Source organism: Octopus bimaculoides, chromosome 16 (genome assembly GCF_046866305.1).
Source record: "Octopus bimaculoides isolate indiv1 chromosome 16, ASM4686630v1, whole genome shotgun sequence".
NCBI lineage: Eukaryota > Metazoa > Mollusca > Cephalopoda > Octopoda > Octopodidae > Octopus > Octopus bimaculoides.
This window is the reverse complement of record NC_142943.1, coordinates 53,446,865-53,461,864: the sequence shown is the minus strand read 5'-3', so window position 1 is coordinate 53,461,864 and position 15,000 is coordinate 53,446,865. Positions and strand designations below refer to the sequence as shown.

At 34.6% G+C, this 15,000-nt stretch overlaps 1 protein-coding gene across 9 annotated transcripts in view; it reads left to right on the top strand.

Annotated features, from left to right (window-relative positions):
• The window catches only part of LOC106876779 (uncharacterized), a 786,971-nt gene that overhangs the window by 247,564 nt on the left and 524,407 nt on the right, over positions 1–15,000 (top strand). For all 9 annotated transcript variants that reach the window (XM_089364786.1, XM_089364787.1, XM_089364785.1 and 6 more), the window contains exon 3: positions 11,280–15,000. This exon is cut by the window's right edge and continues 570 nt beyond it. In XM_089364786.1, coding sequence (XP_089220912.1) covers positions 11,346–15,000 — 3,655 coding nt within the window. In that variant the 5' untranslated portion in view covers positions 11,280–11,345. The remainder of the gene's footprint in view (positions 1–11,279) is intronic.

The window sequence follows — 15,000 nt, the reverse complement described above, 5'->3', positions numbered from 1 at the left end:
ATGAGATAATGCCTGATTAATTCCAAAGTATGTGAAGAAATATGAGTAATCTAAATGCCAAAGGGTTAAATTTGGCTAGTTTCATTCCAGTGTTTCATCCTGGCCATTTTCAACTATTCATTTTTACTTTTGGCATAACCTGTATTGTGTGCACCCGTTCCACATTAACATCCACTCCAGAACGTGAACTCACAGTAGTCAACTTTCATCTATCCTAAAGAAATGTTGTGTTGCTAATTACTATTGCAGAGCCTGTGAAGTCAATGAGTGTGCCCACTTTTGCTAGATAACATCTTTAACCCTTCAACGTTGGCAAAGTGTTACCTGAATATGAGTGTGAAACAAGGGAAAACAAAAAAGATATTTTATATTGGTTAAGAATAATTTTTATACTTCTTTTCTGTCTGTCTCACTGTCTCTCTCTCTCCCTCTCTCTCTCTCTCTCTCTCTCTCTATATATATATATATATATATATATATATATCTTTCTCTCTCTCTCTCTCTCTCTCTCTCTCTATATATATATATATATATATATATATATATATAATAAATGAGTATAGGCATATATACGTACATGTATGTGCATACCTACATCTACCTGTATATATAGATGCATATCTGGGTACAGGACGTTGCAAACAAAACGTAGACAAAAAAATAATAACCAGAGTACAGAAAACATACAGGCCACACACACACACACACACACACACTTATATATATATACATATATATATATATATATATATATATACCCTGCTCTCTCACTTTACCACCTCTCTCTCTCTCTCTCTCTCTCTCCCTCTTTTTGCCACCCCCTCTCTTTCCCAGCAGAACACTTATCTCTACTCTTGATTTTTCTGTCTTTCTCTTTCACTTATACTAACACTTTCTCAACTGTGCCTCCTCACACATATTTTAAGCATACACCACCACCATCACAACCACCACAACCACCATAACCAACACCACCAGCAACAACAACAACAACAATGCAACCACCATCACAATCACTACCACCATCACAATCACTACCACCACCACAACTACCTCCGCCGTCACCAACACAACCACCATCACCTTTTCGTCTGCCCACACTTTACCTAGCGCCAACTACCCCCATCAACCTCTTCCTCACCACCACCACTACTACCTCCACCGTCACCACCACCACTGCCACCAACACAACCACCATCACTACCACCATCATAACCACCACCACCACAACCTTTTTGTCTGCCCACACTTTACCTAGCGCCAACTACCCCCATCAACCTCCTCCTCACCACCACCACCACCACCACTACTCTTCTTGTTTTCCATTTCTCTCATTCAACCATTGCTATCATTTATAATTCAATTTTCACACCCAAGAACATTCTGGACAATGTTTTCCATTCTAGTAATTTCTATTTGTCAACTCAGCTTGCTCTTTATCAGCTGACGTCATCACTGTGTGTATGTTTCGTGCACTGTAATGGCTCTGACAGCAACAACAACAACAACACCAACAAAAACGTAATAATGAGAAAGTTAATTAAGGACGATGATGATGATAGTGGTAATAACAACAATACTAGTAATAATAATAATAATAATAATAATGATAATAATAATGATGCTGATAATGACCAGCATAATGTTATCAATAATTTCTAGCAAAAATTAATAATAATAATAATAATAATAATAATAATAATAATGGTAATAAAATATTATGAATAATAATAATAATGACGACCAGCATGATGTTATTTATAATTTCTAGCAACAATTAATGATGATGATGGTGATGATAGTGATGGTGGAGGTGGTGGTGATGATGGTGGTGATGATAGTGATGGTGGTATGGTGAAGATGAAGATGATGATAATGGTGGTGGTGGTGATGATGATGATGATGATGATGGTGGTGATAATGGTGGTGGTGGTGATGATGAAGATGATGATGATGATTATAATGGTGTCTTGCTTTAATAGTAGAAACAATTTTTGATATGTTAGAAATAATGTTTCAGATTTTTTGACATGTAACCAGCAATTTTAGGTGGAAAGAGGTTATAGTTGATTACATTAGCCCCAGTATTCAACTGGTACTTTATTTAATCATCCCCCTCCCCCACAAAAGACTGAAAAGCAGAGCTGACCTTAACAGAAATTGAACTCAGGATCTAAAAGGCAATTGAGCATTTTGTTTGATATGCTGATGATTCTACAAGCTTGGTGTCTTAGTAGTAGTAGTAGTAGTAGTAGTAGTAGCAGTAGTAGGAGTAGTAGTAGTAGTAGCAGTAGTAGGAGTACTAGGAGTAGTAGCAGCAGTAGTAGTAGCAGCAGCAGTAGTAGTAGTTGTTGTAGTAGTAGCAGTAGTTGTAGCAGTAGTAGTAGTAGTAGTAGTAGTAGTAGTAGCAACAGCAGTAGTAGCAGTAGTAGTAGTGGCAGTAGTAGTAGTAGTAGTAGTAGTAGTAGTAGTAGTAATAGTAGTGGAAGTAGTAGTAGTAGAATTAGTAGTAGTAGCAGCAGCAGCAGCAGTAGTAGTAGTAGCAACAGCAGTAGTAGTAGTAGTAGCAGCAGCAGTAGTGGTGGTGGTGATGGTAATAATGATTCTCTCTTGCATATGTACAAGGCCTGAAATTTAATGGAGGGGGATGGTTAATTACATTGAACCAGTATGCAACTGGTACTTGTCAGGTCATTAAGAATGAAACATCTGATTTTCTTATGCACCAAGTTTGACAGTCGTTAACTCTAATGTTTTACCCTGACAATTCTTTGTTTTACAACATTGAAAAGTTACGTCACTTTTCGAAATGCAATTCATGGTGTCTGATTATATTGTGAGTTTTCTCTTGTAAATCAATTTTCATGAATCCATGGATAGATAAAAACATTTCGTGTTGTTTATGAATATGAGTTCTGTCGTGGAACCACGGCATCCCAGAGTTCGAAACATCAATGAGGTGTTTGGTGAAGATGTGACAAATGAGCATTCTGTACGTCGATGGTTTGAGAAGTTCTGGTCTGGTGACTTTACTCTTGAAAATCAGCCCCGTGGTAGATCTGAGGCCAAGGTGGATAATGATGAGCTGGAAACTGTAGTGGAATTGGATACATCTCAAACTACACGTGAGTTAGCAGCAAGGTTTAATGTTTCGATTCCATCTATATTGGACCATCTGAAACAAATCGACAAAGTAAAGAAGCAGAATGAGTGGGTGCCACACGAACTGAACAAGCATCAAATGACACATCTTGAAACTGCGGTTGATTTGTTCAACTAAAGGCGGTGCTCCAGGATGGCCACAGTCAAATGACTGAAACAAGTAAAAGAAAAAAGAATAGAAGGATTAAGAAAGAAACAATCTTGTACTGGAGTTGATACTTTTGTCTCTCCTCTTTCTCTCTAAGGAAGAATTCAGTTGTAGTTGGACCTGGAGCAGGATGAACTCATCCAGGTCTAAGAATTCCCAAGAAATGTTGAATTCCACAATGACATTTCTACAATTCCAGCAAGGAATTCAAGTGATAGGGAAAAGTATATTTATATCTAATCTCACAACTATTTCCTTCTGTATTGTAAAAGTCACATGACAATGTGAAAAGGCTGTAGAAATAAAAAAATACTGAGAAAAAACATCTAAAATTAAACAAAATAATTTATCCTCTTTTCTTTTGTTTTCTTTTTTTTATTTCTTACTTCTATTAATTGCAGGCAGAGAACCTTGGCTTTACAGGGGGTGGGAAGAATGAGGAAATTAATGCATGCCCTCACCCCCACCCACCACCACCATCAAATGTCCGCACACCACAGATTACTTAATACATATCACACTAGAACATTTACATCAATGATAATAATAATGATGATAACGATGATGATGATTATAGTAACGATAGTAATAAAAACATATTAAAAAAAAATTACCTACTGAAAAATAAAAACAGAAATACATAAGTAGAAACAAAACTAAGAAAAATAACAGAAATAACAAAATAAAAATTAAATCAAGATATACATATATATATATATATATATATATATATATATATATATATATATATATATGTTTATAGTTGTTGCCATACTGTCGAATCATTTTGTCAATAAAGTAACTGTTTTTTCAAGAGTCAATTTTTATGTTATTTGGTGGCAAAGTGTATGTCCTGTTAGAAAATTCTTATAATAGCCGCCAAGCTAATTTCCGGTCAAGAGGAATCAACAATCTTTATTGGTTCTTCACAATCAACTGCCTTTAATCATGAAATCCACTGGAGAAAACTCTTTCGATGAATAAGTTTGCCATCTTTATACAAACAAGGTCACGTTTTAACATTTCTCTTGCTTTTCTGTTACGCCTTACGCATTTAATTCTTAATGCGGTACTGTGCAGTGAAAGCTGGACTTTTCGTATAATAGACTTAATTTTCCATTGCTTATCAAAATAGACTTATGGATTAAATAGTTAATTAGTCAGTCTCATATTTCGAATGCAATCTGTTTGTATTTCCAGCGTTCCTTATATTTCTCTTCGAAGAATAAAAGAGAAGGAAAGCAAAGAGAAAAGAAAAGTAATGAAAGAAAGACTTATTCCCTGAATATTTTATAGCCGATCGAATCTTTTAATCAATTCATCAATTCTTATCAATATGGAAGAAAATGTCCAATTAACTAGACCAGTAAAATATTTTCATGTTTTCACTTGCTCTTTCGTTGACTCTATTAACTTGCTGCTGTATGGCGTTGCCATAATTTGGAGCAAGCAGCTTTATATCTTCAACCTATATGCTTCCATCTATGCTGCTCCACCACTACAGCCAACACATCACCGTCACCACATCACCATCGTCATAACGACTGTTACACTACTACTACTACTACTACCAACAAAAACAACAACAACATTCACTGTTATTAAGGGATTTCTTCTGCATCTCTTTCTTTCTTTCTTCTATTTTTTTTTTCCTCATATTCATTTATTTTGTTTTCATTTTTATTTTTTTTTCAATGTGCAGCTGCGATGTTTATCCTTTGCTGCTTGATAATATGCATAATTTCCTTCCCCAGAGATTTCCTTAAACCTTCATGCCATACAAAGAAAAAAAAAATAATAATAATGATAATAAAATAATGAGTAACTAAATAAATATATAAAGGTTTAAAAGTTATTTACAGCCAAATAACATGCATACATAATCATTCCTTCTTGAAAATTGCATCTTTTACGAGCATTCATTTACTCTGTCTGTCCTTTATTCTATCTTGTATTATCATTACTCAGCTGCTGCTGCTGCTGCTGTTGTTGTTGTTATTGTTGTTGTTGTTGTTCTTCTTCTTCATCTTCTTCTTTTTCTTCTTCTTCTTCTTCTTCTTCTTCTTCAATTGCTACCATTGATATTGTGACATTGCAATCGAGAGTGTATATATACACACACACACACATATATATATGCGTATGTGAAAGTAAAACACTGCATTAGCCACACACACACACATACACATACATACACACACTTAGATACATACATACATACATACACACACATATATACATACATGCATATATATACATACATATATGCATGCATACACACATGTATATACATCAATACACACACACACATATATATACATATATATATATATATATATATGCATACAACTACCACACACACTGGTAGTCTTCTATGCAAATGTATATGTATATATATGCACACAGATGATTATCTACATACAGGTAATTAACAATAATTGTATACAGTCCTCTTTGTTAGGACTGCCTGCATTGCTCTAGAGCTCAATCAAATTTATCATCGTCACCACCACCACCATCATCACCATCATCATCTTCATCATTATCATCACTGGACTTTATCAAACATTCAGCCAGTGAAATCTCAGAGGAATGATTGGAATAACTTACCAAAGTAAGTCTTTAATTACCATTCCATAAATGACTTCTCTCAGAAAGAGAAAAAAAAAAAAAAAAAAAAGAAAGAACGAGTATGTTTTGAAATTGGTAAAAAGGAAAATAATTTCCATGCATGATAGTTCTTTTGGTAAATTTTTTCCCCCCTGTAACTGATGTTCACATGGGCAAAACTGCATATATCTATGCATGTGTCTATATATGTGGGTTAATTAGGATTACCAACTCCCCATCCCCCAAGCATAAAGGTTTTATATAGGTTTCCTCCTACTGAAGCAGCAGAACACTTGTTAGTGTGTGAAGGGTAACGGATAGCAGATAGTTCGTCATGTCATTCAGTGCTGTGTGACGTTCAGGATATATCACAATCCACTTTTAAAAAATCAGTCGAAAGGACAGAAATTTCGGCATTGGGTATGTGGTTAATACCGGTCAAATGTCAACACATATTTTTTATTTTAATTTCTCTTCTTTTTTTTTGTGTGCTTCTTTGTTGTTTTTTTCTGTTTTTTTTTTTTTTTTTTTTTTGCCTTTGCTGTCAATTACGTTTTCTGTTAACTGGTTGAAGAATTTTCAGGTCTGTATATAGCTTCCAATGTCTTGGCAATAGCATGTTGGGGTAAAGTGGTACAAAATAAATATCAAGGAATGAATCCTTTTTCAATCTTGACTCTGTCTGATATTCTTCTTATGATTTACTCACCAGGATTCACTCACCAGATTTATAAAATCCTTAAAGACGGCTGGTTAATATTTTACCAGTTGAACGATATGAACAAACAATTTGAGTGTCTGTATGTTTATATCATCACCATAATACCCCTCTTCCTCCTTCTCTTCTCTTCCCCTTCTCTTCTCTTCCTCTTCTCTTCTCTTCTCTTCTCTTCTCTTCCTCTTCTCTTCTTTTCCTCTTCTCTTCCTCTTCCCTTTTCTTCTTCTATTCCCTTTCTCTTCTTCTCTTCCCTTTCTCTTCTTTTATTCCTTTTCTCTTCTTCTCTTCCCTTTCTATTCTTCTCTTCCCTTTCTCTTCTTCTCTTCTCTTCTCCTTCCCCTTCCCTTTCTCTTCTCTTCCCTTCCTCTTCCTTTCCTCTTCTCTTCTCCTTCCTCCTTCTCCTCCACATCTTCCTTTACTCTCCCTCCTCCTCTCCTTCCTTTTCTCTTCCAGTTTCCATTTGCCAAATCCACTCACAAGGCTTTGGTTGCTCCAAGGCTGTAGTAAAAGACACTTGCCCAAGGTGCCATGCAGTGGGACTGAACCCAGTACCATGTGCTTGGGAAGCAAGCTTCTTACCACATAGCCATGCCTGCACCTATATATATATACATGACGGTCTTCTTTCAGTTTCCATCAACAAAATTCACTCACAAGGCTTAAGACACTCCCCCAAGGTGCCACACAGTGGGACTGAACTTGGAACCATGTGGTTGGAAAGCAAGCTTCTTGTCACACAGCCACACCTGTGAAAAATAACAAGTGCGGAAAAATTATCACAAACCTACATTCTGGGAAATGGTTGGCATTAGGATGAGATTAGAACTATTGAAATCATGCTTAAGCAGACGCTAGAACTTGGTACGATCCTCTGATATGGTAACTCCTGTACAACCCATTCCAGCATGGAAAATGGACATTAAACAATGATAATGATGGTTAGTTTCAATACAAAATACTAAATGGTGAGGTCAAAATAACTACAGCAGGATTGAACTCATGACCAATCGTTTGTCATGAGAAAATTTCACTTCTAAGTAAAGAAACAAAGGCAGAAAAAAATAAATAGGTGACCTAGAATCGCTCCAATTTAAGAAGCAAAACCAAGTAATGAGAAGTATGATAAATATTTTCTTAAAGTTAAATTAATTTACAAACAGAAAGAACAAAAAAAAAAAAGAAAAGTGAGAGAAAGAGACAAAGAGAGAGAAGAAGAGATAGAGAGAGAAAGAGAAAGAAAGAGAGAGAGAGAGAGAGAGAGAGAAAATGAACAGAATTACAGTAATCAAGGAGAAAAATGAGTTCATTTTCAATAGATTTCACTGCAAACAACCCCAAATTTGAAAAAAAAAAAAATTAAAAATACACTATACTTTCAATTAAACCCAAATTTTATTTTAATTTTCTAAAACAAAAAGACAAAACACACACACACACACACACACACACACATACATATGCAAACAGTAAAAAAAAAATGCAAACAGCCAAGTGGGAGGGGGTAATCCTAACATTTTTGCTTGGAACAGAGACGGAATTCCTAACCAGGGAATTGGTAGTAAAGTAAATTATCATTAAATTCTAAGAGGTTTGATTCCTACAGTTTTTTTTTTCATTACCATTTATTTGATAAATATAAAACTGAAACCCCCTCCCCCCCCAAAAAAATTTTTCACAAATGAGTGAACAAAAACAAACAAAAAAAATGAGAAAAGTGAAAAACAGAACCAAGAACATACTCATTTAATCAAGAGTTATATTCCAATGGATATATGTGTGTGTATGTGTGTGTACACACACACACACACACACACACACACACACATATATATCTATGGATGTTAGATGATGATGAGAATGATATGTATGTATGTATATGTATATATATATATATATATATATATATATATATATATGTATATATATATATATATATATATATATATGTATATATGTGTATATATATATATGTATATATGTGTATATATATATATGTATATATGTGTATATATATATATGTATATATGTGTATATATATATATGTATATATGTGTATATATATTTATGTATATATATTTATGTATATATGTGTATATATATATATGTATGTATGTGTATATATATATATGTATGTATGTGTATATATATATATGTATGTATGTGTATATATATATATGTATGTATGTGTATATATATATATGTATGTATGTGTATATATATATATATATATATATATATGTATATACACACGTATATATATGTATATATACACGTATATATTTATTTATACACACATATATATATATATAAATATATATATATACACACACACACACACAAATATATATATATATATATTATATAGGGCATTATTTTTCATCTGTTTACAAAATCCTTTTGGGAATGCAATGGAAAATTTATTGAAGAATATAATTCTGCTGTAAACGAGCCGATAAAACAAATAGTAAACACGCTTAATGAAATCACAACACGTACTGTGAATCTAGATCGATAGTCTTCTCTTTGCTAATTACTCTCTAGATATATTAAAACTCTCACGTAATTATTATTCCTTGCTACTTAATCTGTGTGGGAGTAGAGTTTGTTTAATTATCTTTTTGAGAATAATGTGTGTGTGTGTGTATGTATGTGTGTGTACATCTGCTGAGTATGTAATATGTCTATGCACACTTAGTACACACAGACAGGCACACGCACATGCATACTTATATTGTCTGTGTATAATTATTTCTTAATTTAGTTGATTGGCAACTAACAGATATCTATCTATGTGCATACATACCTGTGTATGTAGATAGACAGTTGCATGCATGCATGTGCGTGTGTGTGTGTATGTGTGTACATATATATATATATTTATATGTATGCATATGTGTACACACACGTATATAAAGACTTGGATGTGTGTGTGTGTGTATAACTATGCTATTATAGAGTCAGCTATTTGTGTGTAGGCTGTTTTTGTAATAGTACAGTTCAAGCAAAAGTTCTCTATGCCAGTGAGACATGGAAAATCACTGTAAAAATCAACAGAAAGCTAGATGTATTGCTCCAAAAATGATTGGGAATGATTCTGAGAACGTACTGAGAAGACTGCATTACCAATGAAGACAGTTTAAAGACAATGAACGCAAGACCACTTAGTGAGATCATCACAGAAGGATGATCAAAACCAGTGGGCCACATATGCCAGTTACAAGAACAAAGCATTCTAAAACAGCTTTCAAAAAGACACCACTGGAGAGGAAAAGAATGGCAGAAACATAAAAGAAATGAGAAAAGCCAATATTACATGCCCTGTTGCAGAGAAAAGCACAACTTGCAGAAACCAGTGGTATCAACTTGCTGCCCAATGTGCTCAAGCACACAGAAAGAAATGAAACTATATAAATATATATATATATATATATATATATATATATATATATATATATTCAGCCATCGCCATGATTGACCACTAGCCAGTAAAGCTTTTTTTATTCTCTGTTTATTTTCTCATGCTCCTTTCTGTTGAAGAGCATATGCTCAAAACGTAAAATACTTTCTCAGCTTCGTGAGCATTCAACTAATACATCTATTTGTTGTTTACACACCTGTCTTCATCTTTTGTTTTTTTTTTGTAAATTACAACTATAAATATATATATATATATATATATATATATATATATATATATATATATATATATATATAGATAAAATAAATGTTAGAGGTAATACTTGACAATTGTAAGCACCTGTGTATGCCAGCTCATGGTTGAGGTGAAAGAATAAATTGTAAATGCAAAAATAAAAATATTTATTTTTGCATTTACAATTTATATATATATATATATATATATATAGTAGAGCACAATAGCCCAGTGGGTACAACCATCCAGATCTCTGAATACTTTATTTTTTCTAATATATATATATATATATATATATATACATATATATAAACAAGCACCTTCCATGCTGCAATTGTTTTCGTTCCAGTACACGATCTCAGATCAGGTCATTTGCTATGCAAGTACATCTCCGTAATATATATATATATATATATATATATATATATATATATGGAATAAACACTGGGAAATGGCGTGTCAGTTAAGCAAAAGATACATTAATTGAAGCTGAAACATCTGGTCATAGTTTTCGTGTTGTTTCTTAACTTATATTCAACCAGGGCTAAACGACCAAAAGGTGTCTCATACCTATTATTCATTTAGACAGCACCAAGTAATATTCTCAGACATATATAGGACAAAATTTATACCCTGTTTCACCTGCATCCAGGTGGGGAACCTATACGCCAATGAAACCAGGAAACCGGCCATTTTAAGCCAGGCATGGCCTGAGAAGGAACAAACAACCACAGCGACAACACCTACCAATGAATATGTAAAATATAGATTCATTTATTTTTCTTGGTACACATGCACTCTCACAGATTCTTACAGACTTGTAATTCACACTTGGTAGTAAAATGGTCCCCTGCTCATGGCAAAGATGCTCCCTCACTGTTTTTTCTTATTCTATTGTCTATTATATGTAGCTTCTAGTCAATGAAAAGTTGCATCATTTTACCACTTTTCATCATTTGTTTCTTTTCTTTTCTTTTCTTTATTTGTAGGTGATTTCTTCAGCATAACTCACATCAATATTTGGAAGCAATCTTGAGAATTTTGAAAGGATAATAATGGAGGATCAGTCCCTTAACTGTTACATTGACCATTTTGAAGATAGATTCACAATTAGTAGACCAAGATACTCTCGTTCAGATCTGATTGCAAATGTAGATTGGGAAAGAGTGGACCGCTCGTGTAACTTTGCTGAAGATGTTTCCATCAAAGAACAAGTTTCTCATTCTGTGGAGAGTTCTCCAGTTGCCGCAATGAAAGCAAGTCATGCTGATGGAAATGATGCATTCAAAGATCAAACTTTCTATACAAACGAAACCTTTCCAGGTGTTGATAGGGTTGAAAATTTCTTACTTGACTCAGATATCCACAAAGATAAGGTGATTGTAAAAACTAGAAATTTCGTTGAGGGAGAAGTTGTGCATCAGGAAACAATTGAAATATTGCTCAAAACTCAAAAGAATATTGAAGTCGATATTGATGAAATGCAAGCTGATAATAAAGTTAAGGAAACAACTACAGCAAGTTTATACATCAACCCAGAAAAGAATATTGAAATTGGTCTTCAGGAAATTCAAGCAGGTGGCAGAGATACATCGGCTGCCGTAAGAAATTTAGCCCTCAGTCATAAATTTGGAACAGAATCCGATTTAAGGATGAAAGATAACAAATCTGCAAAGACTATTGAAGTCGGAATTCATCCGAGACAAGCTGGTAGTAGTGATACACCAAATAAGAGCAAAAGTTTAACCTTTACACCTAAACTTAGAACAGAAGCTGAATTAAGTGTTAACACTCTCAGATCTGAAAAGAATACTGAAAGTGGTGTTGATCCAAAACAAGTTGGTGGTATGGATACATCGATTGAATCGAAGAATTTAGCCTACAATCCAAAGTTAGGAACTGAAACAGAATTAGGAATTAAAAATCTCAAATCTGAGAAAACAGTTGGCGTTGGAATTGATCGAAGACAAGCAGGTGGTATAGATACATCGATTGAATCGAAGAATTTAACATACCCTCCGAAATTTGGAACTGAAGCAGAATTAGAAGTTCAAAAACTCATATCTGAGAAAACGTTTGGCGTTGGAGCTGATCCAAGACAAGCAGGTGGTATAGATACTTCGACTGAGTTGAAAAATTTAAGTTACGCTCTTCCGAAATTTGGAACTGCAGCAGAATTTGGAATTAAAAATCTCAAATCTGAGAAAACTGTTGGCGTTGGAGTTGATCCAAGACAACCAGGTGCTATAGATACATCGATTGAATCCAAGAATTTAAGCTACACTCCGAGATTCGGAACTGAAGCAGAATTAGAAATTAAGAATCTTAAATCTGAGAAAACTGTTGGCGTTGGAGTTGATCCAAGACAACCAGGTGCTATAGATACATCGATTGAATCCAAGAATTTAAGCTACACTCCGAGATTCGGAACTGAAGCAGAATTAGAAATTAAGAATCTTAAATCTGAGAAAACTGTTGGCATTGGGGCTGATCCAAGACAACCAGGTGCTATAGATACATCGATTGAATCGAAGAATTTAAGCTACACTCCAAGATTCGGAACTGAGGCAGAATTAGAAATTAAGAATCTTAAATCTGAGAAAACTGTTGGCGTTGGAGTTGATCCAAGACAAGCAGGTGCTATAGATACATCGATTGAATCCAAGAATTTAAGCTACACTCCAAGATTCGGAACTGAGGCAGAATTAGAAATTAAGAATCTTAAATCTGAGAAAACTGTTGGCGTTGGAGTTGATCCAAGACAAGCAGGTGCTATAGATACATCGATTGAATCGAAGAATTTAAGCTACACTCCAAGATTCGGAACTGAGGCAGAATTAGAAATTAAGAATCTTAAATCTGAGAAAACTGTTGGCGTTGGAGTTGATCCAAGACAAGCAGGTGCTATAGATACATCGATTGAATCGAAGAATTTAAGCTACACTCCAAGATTCGGAACTGAGGCAGAATTAGAAATTAAGAATCTTAAATCTGAGAAAACTGTTGGCGTTGGAGTTGATCCAAGACAAGCAGGTGCTATAGATACATCGATTGAATCGAAGAATTTAAGCTACACTCCAAGATTCGGAACTGAGGCAGAATTAGAAATTAAGAATCTTAAATCTGAGAAAACTGTTGGCGTTGGAGTTGATCCAAGACAACCAGGTGCTATAGATACATCGATTGAATCCAAGAATTTAAGCTACACTCCGAGATTCGGAACTGAAGCAGAATTAGAAATTAAGAATCTTAAATCTGAGAAAACTGTTGGCATTGGGGCTGATCCAAGACAACCAGGTGCTATAGATACATCGATTGAATCGAAGAATTTAAGCTACACTCCAAGATTCGGAACTGAGGCAGAATTAGAAATTAAGAATCTTAAATCTGAGAAAACTGTTGGCGTTGGAGTTGATCCAAGACAAGCAGGTGCTATAGATACATCGATTGAATCGAAGAATTTAAGCTACACTCCAAGATTCGGAACTGAAGCAGAATTAGAAATTAAGAATCTTAAATCTGAGAAAACTGTTGGCATTGGGGCTGATCCAAGACAAGCAGGTGCTATAGATACATCGATTGAATCGAAGAATTTAAGCTACACTCCAAGATTCGGAACTGAAGCAGAATTAGAAATTAAGAATCTTAAATCTGAGAAAACTGTTGGCATTGGGGCTGATCCAAGACAACCAGGTGCTATAGATACATCGATTGAATCGAAGAATTTAAGCTACACTCCAAGATTCGGAACTGAGGCAGAATTAGAAATTAAGAATCTTAAATCTGAGAAAACTGTTGGCGTTGGAGTTGATCCAAGACAAGCAGGTGCTATAGATACATCGATTGAATCGAAGAATTTAAGCTACACTCCAAGATTCGGAACTGAGGCAGAATTAGAAATTAAGAATCTCAAATCTGAGAAAACTGTTGGCATTGGGGCTGATCCAAGACAACCAGGTGCTATAGATACATCGATTGAATCGAAGAATTTAAGCTACACTCCAAGATTCGGAACTGAGGCAGAATTAGAAATTAAGAATCTTAAATCTGAGAAAACTGTTGGCGTTGGAGTTGATCCAAGACAAGCAGGTGCTATAGATACATCGATTGAATCGAAGAATTTAAGCTACACTCCAAGATTCGGAACTGAGGCAGAATTAGAAATTAAGAATCTCAAATCTGAGAAAACTGTTGGCATTGGGGCTGATCCAAGACAACCAGGTGCTATAGATACATCGATTGAATCGAAGAATTTAAGCTACACTCCAAGATTCGGAACTGAGGCAGAATTAGAAATTAAGAATCTTAAATCTGAGAAAACTGTTGGCATTGGGGCTGATCCAAGACAACCAGGTGCTATAGATACATCGATTGAATCGAAGAATTTAAGCTACACTCCAAGATTCGGAACTGAAGCAGAATTAGAAATTAAGAATCTCAAATCTGAGACAACTGTTGGCATTGGGGCTGATCCGAGACAAGCAGGTGCTATAGATACATCGACTGAATCGAAGAATTTAAGCTACACTCCAAGATTCGGAACTGAGGCAGAATTAGAAATGAAAACTAAAGGTTTTGGTACTGATTTGAAAACAAAGGTATATGAATCAAATTTTGATTCTTGTAAGAAGATTCCCAAATGGTATTTCGGAGAAGAGAATAAAATTGAAACCTCAGTTACTCAAAGTGAAACACTAGATCACAAAGGCC